The 12,105-nt window shown below is 46.7% G+C and overlaps 2 protein-coding genes across 2 annotated transcripts; both read left to right on the plus strand.

Annotated features, from left to right (window-relative positions):
- Positions 1-1,319: 1,319 nt before the first annotated feature.
- On the plus strand, positions 1,320-4,152 carry fpr1 (formyl peptide receptor 1). The gene is made up of 2 exons (XM_041226519.1): positions 1,320-1,812; positions 2,673-4,152. Exon 2 carries the CDS (start codon positions 2,735-2,737, stop codon positions 3,839-3,841), a length of 1,107 nt encoding a protein of 368 aa, XP_041082453.1. The 5' UTR covers positions 1,320-1,812; positions 2,673-2,734; the 3' UTR covers positions 3,842-4,152.
- Positions 4,153-8,132: 3,980 nt separating this feature from the next.
- LOC121298885 lies at positions 8,133-9,787 on the plus strand. The gene is made up of 2 exons (XM_041226171.1): positions 8,133-8,290; positions 8,550-9,787. Exons 1-2 carry the CDS (start codon positions 8,246-8,248, stop codon positions 9,216-9,218), a joined length of 714 nt encoding a protein of 237 aa, XP_041082105.1. The 5' UTR covers positions 8,133-8,245; the 3' UTR covers positions 9,219-9,787.
- Positions 9,788-12,105: the final 2,318 nt, after the last annotated feature.

Here is a 12,105-nt window from a genome sequence, read left to right on the forward strand (position 1 = left end):
GTCTGTTTTTTTTTTTTTTTTTAAGTTATATTACATTTAAAAAATCAAACAGACCGTGTGTTCTGTTTCATTATGAAGTCAAATCTCGCGCTGTGTGTTTCATAATGTGATCAAACAATGGGGTATTTCCTTATGAATGATATCTGCTGATATAAAGACAGGGTTTGGGAGGAAGGAAGAATTTAATGTAGGGTACACACATTTCCTAAAATAAACTTGCACAGTAAAATGTCAATCCACGTTTGTCTAATCACTGTTCTTGAAAGAAAGAAAGAACGAAAGAAAGGACAGTAAAGTATCCTTTTTTTATATTCTCCCAAACCACAGGAAGGGGTGAACCAGGTTTGCAGACCCGATCAGCACCAGACAGCGCCGCGCCCGTGTCCTGAACACGGAGAGGGCTTTTTGACAGAAAATTAAAAAAAAAAAAAAAAAAAAAAAAATCCCTTTTCAAGTTTTTTATTTGAGATTAAATTTTCATAATAAACCACATTGAGAGCTCCACTGTGCTACTGAGCCTCGATTTAAAACACTGTTTGGATTGATAGATATTAATAGTCAGGTCAAATTATAGGTCGAGCGAATTAGATACATATAAATAAACCATAATGAGAGCTCATTAAAAAAAACACACACACACACAAACAATTTAGATTTAGAAACGGACAAATCTCTGGATTTGTTTTTGCATGGTCTGTGCGTTTGCTCAAAACACATTTCGCAATTCCACCACCTCTCTCCACTCAGAGACTGGAGAAGCGGTCTCTGTACTTTCGTGCTTTGCTTGTAATAATTTGCTCGAGTCAGAATTCCAAAAAGAGACGACACCCATCAGACACTTCATCTATCAATGTCCCTGCAATAACTGTTCTTGAATAGTTCATAGTAATGAATACTTGCATGCACCAGATTCCTCTTACAACAAACAACACTTGCAACCCTAAAATAAACCCTGCACCAGTCTAAAAGAAGAGATTTTTGAGCGAGCGAGCGAGAGAGTTTCTAAGAGCGCCAGAGAGCAAATTGTGGTTTACATGCCATTGCTGTGAACTGTTATTCAACTCTGCTATATGTGTGTATATATATATATATATATATATATATATATATATATATATATATATATATATATATTTTGTCTGGCCTGGTTCTTTATGCATCCGGACCCCGCAGGAGCCAGTCCAGCCAAACTCTGCCCGGTCCCCTCTTAAACATCCAGGGGAAGGGCGAGGGCTGTGTTTGGATCAAAAATCCGGGTACTTTAGTAACCCCATTGCTGGATCACTACAGTAGCCATGTATCTCAAAAAAAAAAAAAACACTAAAATAAATAAATAATTTAAAAAGTAAAAAAAAAACCACAAAAAGGGAAAGGGGTCCGAGCGCATTAAGATCGGTGACTCATAGGTGACAATAAGGCTACCGTTACCCAATCTGTCATGCAATAAATACTGAAATATTGAATTTCCCTGGGCAACGCCTGATGTTTCAGCTAGCACACACACACACACACACACACACACACACACACACACACACACACACACACACACACACACACACACACTTCAGAAGAGTCGAGTTGTGGCGAATGGAAGGGGTCTGCGCATACATGTTTTGCCACAGGAAGGAAAGCCAGTGTGTTTGTGCAGTGTCGGGCGGGGCTGGTGTCGCTCCTCTCGGTATAAATGCGTCCGCCTGTCTGCTGTGGTGAGACTGTGTGAATACTAGCAACACTGCAGCCCCGTTACTCCGAGGAAGGACTGGAAACTCTCTGAGAGTCAAAGAGAAGTCGACAAACCTCATGCTATAGGTAATTATTATTAGTAGTAGTAGTAGTAGCAGTGTTACCAGTACTATACATTAACCTATTCTAAAAAGTGGCATATAGCAAATGTATTTTATCATATTGTATTAGAATATAGTTTTAGTTCATGATGTATCTATCTATCTAGTTAAGAGAGAACCAATTAAAAAAGAGAGAAACTGTTTTTCGTTTCTATCCAAGGCTGCAGTCTGTGATGATTTAAAAACGTGATCACATCCCCCCGTCTTGCCCCGCTCAGGATTACTGTCAAAGCTCTCCTGCTCGCCTACAGATTTAATAAGAGAAAACAGTACTTTTTATCCAAAGAGGCGGAGCACAAAACTAATCGCAGGAAATAACCATATATCTTTAAACAAAAAAAAAGCGCGATATCCTATAGATTTAATATTTATTGAGTAATTGATGAAAAAAGTTGCAGTATTCATTTCATACTATAGAACAATGTAAAAAGCCTTTACTATTTCATCCTCAGGCTTTGTAGACGCGTGAGTAAAAACACAAACAAACACCGTCTCGTTTTAAATGATAGGGTTTCGTTCCCTGATGATACTGCTGTCCTGTCTGCTGACTAGCCTGTTTCAATGGTTATACTATGAATAACGAGGACGGCAGTACTGCGGCGTGAGGGTGACGTGTTTAATTGCCATTCAGGTCTTGAACTGGGTATTTGGACCCTCTTTCTCAGCAAACCACACCAGGTGCTTTATACACAACAGCAGCATAAACCATAACTGAGTTTCTTCCTGTCTTTAAATTTATTCTTTCGTTTATTTCTGCCTGTACAAATATGTGTACAAAAATATTATATATATATAGTTCATGATGTTTTTCTGTTCTTCCTTTAGCCTCCCTGTATACAAAAAATAAGACAAGTCAAGAAAAAATCAAGAAAAAGGCAAGTAAAGGCATGGAAAACAGTTCAGGGCTCTTCCCAACGGTCGCGGCAGGGAATTCGCCCAACCCCAACGGAACGGAGGAATATGAGTATTACGAGGACGAGCATGCGGACCTGCGCGCCTCGCTAAACGTCATGTCCATGGTCCTGTACTCCCTCGCCTTCCTCCTGGGCACCACGGGCAACGGCCTGGTCATCTGGATCACCGGCTTCAAGATGAAGAAGACCGTCAACACCGTGTGGTTCCTCAACCTGGCCATCGCCGACTTCATCTTCACCGTCTTCCTGCCCCTCAGCATCGCCTACACCGCCCTGGATTTCCACTGGCCATTTGGGAAGTTCATGTGCAAGCTCAACAGCACCATTGCATTCCTCAACATGTTCGCCAGCGTCTACATCCTGGCGGTCATCAGCTTGGACCGCTGCGTGGCCGTGGTCCACCCCGTGTGGGCGCAGAACCATCGCAGCCCCAAGCTGGCCTCGCTCGTCAGCCTGGGCGTCTGGCTCCTGGCGCTGCTCCTGAGCTCTCCTTATTTCGCCTTCAGGGACACGGCCCCCGGATATTATGACAAGACCGTCGTCATCTGCTTCAACAACTTCGCCTTCTCAGAGGACTACGACACGCCGGCCGTGGTGCAGCTGCGGGTGGTGAGGCACCAGGCCATGGTCCTGGCCCGCTTCCTGCTGGGCTTTGTCTTGCCCTTCACCGTCATCGTGGCCTGCTACGCCGTGATCGCGGCGCGACTGCAGAGGAACCGGCTGGCCCGCTCCAGCAAACCCTTCAAAGTCATCGCCGTGGTGATCATCGCCTTCTTCCTCTGCTGGGCCCCCTACCACGCGTTTGTGCTCATGGAGATGGTCAATCACATGACTGGGCAGCACAGCGCTACCCTGGATCACCTGACCACCATCGGCATCCCCATCACCACCAGCCTGGCTTACCTGAACAGTTGCCTGAACCCAGCTCTCTACGTCTTCATGGGCCAGGACTTCAAGGAGAAGGTGAAGAAGTCCATCCTGGCCGTGTTTGAGAATGCCTTCATCGAGGACTCTGGCCAAACTGCGCTCGGCAGCAACAGCAGGAGCAAATCAAAATCCACCTCGGAGGCCGAGGTCTGACCCAGGCGCTGCATTATCCGTCGCAAGGAAGAACCAAGTGGCTTCAGCTCACGCAGAACTAGTTCCATTAACACTGGGCACTCCCTCCAGGGTGCTGCGGCAGAGTTCTCTCAAATGTGCAGCGCGTCGAAGGGAAACCCGCGCCATAGCGGATAACAGCGTGGATGAAAGTCCACGCTAGTTTTGCTTGGAAAAGCTGCCCGTTCTCAAATATGCTGTATCTGTGAGCCATTCTGGAGAACAGACTTTGTGACTGGAGGTGATGTGGATTTGTGCTCAGTGTTGTGTGTTCAGTTTTGTGTGATGCTCAGTGTTGTGTGTGTGCTCAGTGTTGTGTGTTGCTCGGTGTTGTGTGTTGCTCGGTGTTGTGTGTTGCTCGCTCGTGTGTTGCTCAGTGTTGTGTGTGTGCTCAGTGTTGTGTGCTCAGTGTTGTGTGTTGCTCAGTGTTGTGTGTGTGCTCAGTGTTGTGTGTTGCTCGGTGTTGTGTGTTGCTCGGTGTTGTGTGTGTGCTCAGTGTTGTGTGTTCGGTTTTGTGTGATGCTCAGTGTTGTGTGTGTGCTCAGTGTTGTGTGTGTGCTCAGTGTTGTGTGTGTGCTCGGTGTTGTGTGTTGCTCGGTGTTGTGTGTTGCTCGGTGTTGTGTGTGTGCTCGGTGTTGTATGTTGCTCGGTGTTGTGTGTGCTCTCCCGTTAAGGCTGCTGTCCCTTGTCAGTGAGGTGAGGTTAACAGCTCTGTAACCGTGAGTGCAGGCGAGCCGGCTTTTACACAGCGGTTGAGACGCTCTGTAATCCGGATGAGACTCTCATGCATTTGCTTGCTAGTCTTCCATATTATATATATAATTTGTCCCCATATGAGGTCGCTGTGCATGAAAGCGTGAAGAAAAATAACAAATTAGGCATTTTAAAAGTAAGCTATTACATTTAACATTGACATTTTTGTTGTATTGTATTATTTTTTTTAACTGTATTTCGTGCTTTGTTTGATATGACGAGTTCTTATTAAAATCCTCACAAGGGCTCCGGTGTGATTCTTTCGTTTTCTTTTCAGCAGTACCCAGAACATTTTGGCAGATAATAACAGGTACGCTATATTATTAGTAGTAGTATTAGGGGTGGTGCTGGTATTATAGGGTTAAAAAGCACGCTGTGATTTTGTACGTGTTTTTCTTTTCCATAGAAAATCATGGTTTGTTTTAAAACACGTTTGTGTATTTAATGGCTGTTACCATCGCAACACATTCATTCAATGTACATTATATTAAAAAAACTAACAAAAATAAAATAAAATAATGAACTCACTTAACTTATTGTCCAGAAACACGAAAGTACGAACCTGTAGTTCGGTTGCTATGGACTGAAAAAGTGGTCGCCAGGGTTACGCTGCACGTTGCTAGGATAGGTGTAACCTGTCCCTTTCATTTTTTTTTTGTTTACCGTTAAAAAGACAAAAAATATTGAAACCTAGCAAACTCAACAGGTGAAGCAATTTAGTTATTTATTAATGTTTTTTTGCGCGTTGCTAGGTTACATCTCACGGAAAATGCGGTTCTGGTAACCACGCCCTCTCGGGCTGGTACGGACCGGAGTTACTCTGCAGTTGGACCGACACTCGGCTCGGAAAGTGAAGCTTAATGATCCGAGTCAAATCGCAAGAGCGCTGCGGGTCGGGTGATGGAGGAACCGTTCATTTTAAACTTTATCTTCATCGAACGCGTTTTCGTCTTCACAATGCGTAGGTTTTATTTTGTTCATTTTTGTGCACGACGATTTAAGCGAGGTTTTTTAGCAATTCTAGCTGAAGTAATGTCTAACCGCAACAACGAACAAGAACAAGCACGCTTACCGGTACAGTGGCGCCACATTGCACCTTTCCAGACCGCACAGAGCCGGGCGCTGTGCTTGCAACACGCTGGCCCTCTGCAGGCATCGCTTAGAGGAGAGGGGGCAGCTCGCTGGCAGGATAAGAAGCCATTCCTCTAGTGTTGTCGCTTTGCACATATCCTGCCTTTATTGCTGGGATGTTAGTGGGGGTGGGGGCTGGACGCGCAAGGCTTGGGAGTTTTGCGCTGGATTTTGACACGTGTGTGTGTGTGTCGGGGGGGTGAAAGCAGTGATTGTCAGTAGCTCCGGGGAAACACAATGAAACGAGGTGCAAATGGACGAGACGACCAATTGCCAAGTTCGCATGTGAGAAGCGGAATTGGGCTTGTTTTTTGCAGAGTCGCGGGTTGAAAGCTGTATGAACGCTCTAACACGGGTTGGGCTTGTTTTGGGCTTGTTTTGAAGAACGGGGTCGCTGTTTTTCTGTCAGAAATCTGGCAACCGTGGAGACGGCGCAGACGCCACGTGCTACACTAACACATAAGAACATAAGAAAGTTTACAAACGAGAGGAGGCCATTCGGCCCATCTTGCTTGTTTGGTTGTTAGTAGCTTATTGATCCCAAAATCTCATCAAGCAGCTTCTTGAAGGATCCCAGGGTGTCAGCTTCAACAACATTACTGGGGAGTTGATTCCAGACCCTCACAATTCTCTGTGTAAAAAAGTGCCTCCTATTTTCTGTTCTGAATGCCCCTTTGTCTAATCTCCATTTGTGACCCCTGGTCCTTGTTTCTTTTTTCAGGCTGAAAAAGTCCCTTGGGTCGACACTGTCAATACCTTTTAGAATTTTGAATGCTTGAATTAGGTCGCCACGTAGTCTTCTTTGTTCAAGACTGAACAGATTCAATTCTTTTAGCCTGTCTGCATATGACATGCCTTTTAAGCCCGGAATAATTCTGGTCGCTCTTCTTTGCACTCTTTCTAGAGCAGCAATATCTTTTTTATAGTGAGGTGACCAGAACTGAACACAATATTCAAGATGAGGTCTTACTAGTGCATTGTACAGTTTTAACATTACTTCCCTTGATTTAAATTCAACACTTTTCACAATGTATCCGAGCATCTTGTTAGCCTTTTTTATAGCTTCCCCACATTGTCTAGATGAAGACATTTCTGAGTCAACAAAAACTCCTAGGTCTTTTTCATAGATTCCTTCTCCAATTTCAATATCTCCCATATGATATTTATAATGTACATTTTTATTTCCTGCGTGCAGTACCTTACACTTTTCTCTATTAAATGTCATTTGCCATGTGTCTGCCCAGTTCTGAATCTTGTCTAGATCATTTTGAATGACCTTTGCTGCTGCAACAGTGTTTGCCACTCCTCCTACTTTTGTGTCGTCTGCAAATTTAACAAGTTTGCTTACTATGCCAGAATCTAAATCATTAATGTAGATTAGGAATAGCAGAGGACCTAATACTGATCCCTGTGGTACACCGCTGGTTACCACACTCCATTCTGAGGTTTTTCCTCTAATCAGTACTTTCTGTTTTCTACATGTTAACCACTCCCTAATCCATGTACATGTGTTTCCTTGAATCCCAACTGCGTTCAGTTTGAGAATTAATCTTTTGTGCGGGACTTTGTCAAAAGCTTTCTGGAAATCTAAATAAACCATGTCATATGCTTTGCAATTATCCATTATTGATGTTGCATCCTCAAAAAAATCAAGCAAGTTAGTTAGGCACGATCTCCCTTTCCTAAAACCATGTTGACTGTCTCCCAGTACCCTGTTACCATATAGGTAATTTTCCATTTTGGATCTTATTATAGTTTCCATAAGTTTGCATATAATAGAAGTCAGGCTTACTGGTCTGTAGTTACCTGGTTCAGTTTTGTTTCCCTTTTTGTGGATCGGTATTACGTTTGCAATTTTCCAGTCTGTCGGTACCACCCCTGTGTCAAGAGACTGCTGCATGATCTTGGTTAGCGGTTTGTAAATTACTTCTTTCATTTCTTTGAGTACTACTGGGAGGATCTCATGTGACGCACTTCTTGAAAGAAAATCTCAAAATGCAATTCAAGGTTTCTAAACAACACGGACAGCACTCGATCTAAACGCTGGCGCCGCACAGGTGACGATGAGGAGGATGGGTACAGTATACAGCGCCTTTCGTTCTGTTGTCTGGGTCGGGGCGGAGGTTCTCTAAGTGTTCGTTGCGGCAGTACTGGTGCGGAGGGGATAGGGTACTTGCTTCTATGTAAGTTTTTGTTTGAGTCGTACACGACTACGTCGGGTACCCGCTAGTGTTATAGGCTCGTCGTGAGGACATCTTTTCCAAACGTAAGGGAGAAATCTAGAGAACGAAGAATTCAACCCACTTTCCGACGACACCTTAATTCAGTACAAATTGTCTAAACTTAATGTGTAGCGGAAGATTTACATTGAGATGAATTAAAGATGTTCCAGCGGCATTAAAACAATACAAACACTCAGACAACGACCCAGCCCGTCCAAGAGATTCACAAGCAACGACGTCATGACCACGCCCCCCGTATCCATGACGTCATTCAACCAGCATGCTGTGCAGCCGGGCTCACAAATCCGAGCAGCTCTGTATAAAGGTTTGGCATCCCTCTGTAGAATCATCTTGCTTCTTAAAGTGGGATGAAAGCTGCTGAATTAAGTCATGTTAACAGATTGAATTACACATCGCCTTCTAATTTAACATCTACTTAATTCATTGAAAAATGTGACATTTCGAAATCTAACATGAAATACTCCTGTACTACTATTACAGCTTCTGGTAGGAGACTATTGCAATGTCGTTTTGGGTTCTAGCGCGTGTGTTCTGAGCTCTGTGTTCTGTTGCTACGTTTGCAGATCCTGAGCACAGAGAAGCTGCTGGCCTTCATCGACACTCTCAGAGTGCACCCCTTCGTCAAGACCCCAGATAAACCGAGCAGCCCTCAGGAGGGGGCACCAGTGAAGGAGAGGCTCCGAGCCTCTTTGGGGGTCTCCATCGGGGGGAGGCGCCTCGAGGGAGATGCAGGGGACTGTCCCGGGACAGTGCTGCCTGTGGAACCCCTGAGGGGTGGGATCGTGGCCAGCAGGGTCCCCGAGCACGGCCAGCCGGGGGAGAAAGCAGCCGCAGGAGAGCTGGGATCTGGGGCCCTGGAGGGAGGGCAGGGGGGCGCCGCTGACGAGAGCAGCCGGGGCCTGGAGAGCTTGCCCCCCGCGGGGTGCGCAGGGGAGCTCCGGGGGGTCGTTTTGGAAGGGGCGCGGAGACCCAGAAGAGGGGAGAGAAGAAGGGCAGGAGAGAGCGCACTGGCAGAATGGCGTGTCGAGTCGGTAGAGGTTTGGGATCTGGTGGGGCTCTCTGGGGGTGCAGAGAGGGCGCCCCCAGACACCCAGACTGAGGTGCGGCACCAGTACCCCGAAACCCAGCTCCCACCACCCCGCTACAGGTGTGTGGAGTGCGGGGCACGATTCGGAGAGGAGACGGCTCTCCACGAACATTACAATCAGCATGCCATAGGGGAACAGGGGTAGCATTTAAAAACAGGATGTAAACTCACATGCTGTGAGGCTTTCTGAATCACAGGGGAAAAACAAAGTACATATTTCAACAGCTGTTGAGTCTGCGGGTTTCACAAACTATTGCGAAATAAACTTTTGCACATTTTTTTTTAATTTTAACTGCCATCCTTTTCCTGCTATTTCAGTCTTCTGTGTAATTGTGTTACAATGACTCGGATTTTGTGACACGCAATTTAAAAAATGTAATGTGTCAAGTCATCAATAAAGAGGGCTAGGTTGTGATTATTTTTTTTTATTATTTTTCAAAGGAAAATGCATTTGCCGCATCAAGGGTTAGTGCAATGTGCATGTGCAGGGACACGGTTTACAGCAATGTGCAGTGCACTGCGTGCGTGTGCAGGGACACGGTTTACAGCAATGTGCAGTGCACTGCGTGCGTGTGCAGGGACACGGTTTACAGCAATGTGCAGTGCACTGCGTGCGTGTGCAGGGACACGGTTTACAGCAATGTGCAGTGCACTGCGTGCGTGTGCGTGTGCAGGGACACGGTTTACAGCAATGTGCAGTGCACTGCGTGCGTGTGCGTGCGTGTGCAGGGACACGGTTTACAGCAATGTGCAGTGCACTGCGTGCGTGTGCGTGTGCAGGGACACGGTTTACAGCAACGTGCAGTGCACTGCGTGCGTGTGCGTGTGCAGGGACACGGTTTACAGCAACGTGCAGTGCACTGCGTGCGTGTGCGTGTGCAGGGACACGGTTTACAGCAACGTGCAGTGCACTGCGTGCGTGTGCGTGTGCAGGGACACGGTTTACAGCAACGTGCAGTGCACTGCGTGCGTGTGCGTGTGCAGGGACACGGTTTACAGCAACGTGCAGTGCACTGCGTGCGTGTGCGTGTGCAGGGACACGGTTTACAGCAACGTGCAGTGCACTGCGTGCGTGTGCAGGGACACGGTTTACAGCAATGTGCAGTGCACTGCGTGCGTGTGCGTGTGTAGGGACGTGGTTTACAGCAATGTGCAGTGCACTGCGTGCGTGTGCAGGGACATGGTTTACAGCAATGTGCAGTGCACTGCGTGCGTGTCGTGCGTGTGCAGGGACATGGTTTACAGCAATGTGCAGTGCACTGCGTGCGTGTCGTGCGTGTGCGTGTGCAGGGACATGGTTTACAGCAATGTGCAGTGCACTGCGTGCGTGTGCGTGTGCAGGGACATGGTTTACAGCAATGTGCAGTGCACTGCGTGCGTGTGCAGGGACACGGTTTACAGCAATGTGCAGTGCACTGCGTGCGTGTGCGTGTGTAGGGACGTGGTTTACAGCAATGTGCAGTGCACTGCGTGCGTGTCGTGCGTGTGCGTGTGCAGGGACATGGTTTACAGCAATGTGCAGTGCACTGCGTGCGTGTGCAAGGACACGGTTTACAGCAATGTGCAGTGCACTGCGTGCGTGTGCGTGTGTAGGGACATGGTTTACAGCAATGTGCAGTGCACTGCGTGCGTGTGCGTGTGTAGGGACATGGTTTACAGCAATGTGCAGTGCACTGCGTGCGTGTGCAGGGACATGGTTTACAGCAATGTGCAGTGCACTGCGTGCGTGTCGTGCGTGTGCGTGTGCAGGGACATGGTTTACAGCAATGTGCAGTGCACTGCGTGCGTGTGCGTGTGCAGGGACATGGTTTACAACAATGTGCAGTGCACTGCGTGCGTGTCGTGCATGTGCAGGGACATGGTTTACAGCAGAGGTAATTTTCCATCCCTTCATAAACGCCAACGTGTGCCAACGCGCCGTCTCACAGAGCGTTCAGCATTGCAGAACGCCTTGCTCCCGAGTAATGTTCTGTGGAGAACAGTTTCTGATGCGGTTTACAATTTAGACTTTGCGTGCGAGTTTCACTTCTTTTAGTACAAGCCTACCCAACTTCCTCCACTCTCTTTATTTTTATCTTTTTGGGGTTTTTTTTATTACGCAAGTGCCTGTGAACACATTGAGAAGAGCATGAACTGTGAGCTCTGGTCAATGCAATCTGCAAGGTTAGGTTCCAGCTCCTCTCCTCTCGCAGCGCCCCCCCCGCCCCGCCCCTGCCGTTCTGCATGTAGTGTGGGTGAAGCTCCGGCTGCAGTGGGATCGCCTCACTCCTCCCCTTCCTCACGCTGAAGTCCCACTCGGGGACCCCTGCGCGCGGCTGGAGGGCTTGTTCACTGCAACAGACAAAAGAATACAGATGAAAACCGAGCTACTCAACCTTTCTGAACCCAGAGACCAGCTTTTAGTGTCTTTGTAAAGCAAGGACCGCTGCAAGACTAACCATCTATGGGCTGGGGTGTTTGTTTTTGTCGTTTTTATCAAACAAAACAAAAAGAACGTGTGCCTGTGTTGTTTTTTTAAAAAATAATAATATGAAAAATAATTACTATATAATCGTGTGTGTTTTTTTTTATTTTACATCCACTATGAAGTATATTGCTATGATAGCGATCAGGAGCCAGCAGTTTTGAGGATGTTAAAACAAGTTAGAGATCCCCTGCCTTGGAGAACTGGAATCAAATAATTACCCCGGGCCGAGTCAGTCGGGCTGCTCCACTTGAACATGCTTAAAGCAGCGAAGTTCAAACACAGCCACAGTCATTATTACAGGCTGGGTAGTAACTGACCACAGATACAGAGGAGGGGGTACTGGGCAGCCAGAGCAGGTCACTTACCTGCAGGCAATGGCCACATAGTAAAAACAAAACAAAAAACCAAAAAAAACAGGGTGCACAGAACTGAATTGAAGAACAAGAGGCAGATCAGCCAAAGAGGTTTATTGAACTGTAATGCACATCTTGGTTAAAGCACATCACGAGACAGGAAATCAAAAATGTACTCCCATCGGGCTGCAGTGCATCTTGTATCCGTATAG

Source organism: Polyodon spathula, chromosome 24 (genome assembly GCF_017654505.1).
Source record: "Polyodon spathula isolate WHYD16114869_AA chromosome 24, ASM1765450v1, whole genome shotgun sequence".
Classification (NCBI taxonomy): domain Eukaryota; kingdom Metazoa; phylum Chordata; class Actinopteri; order Acipenseriformes; family Polyodontidae; genus Polyodon; species Polyodon spathula.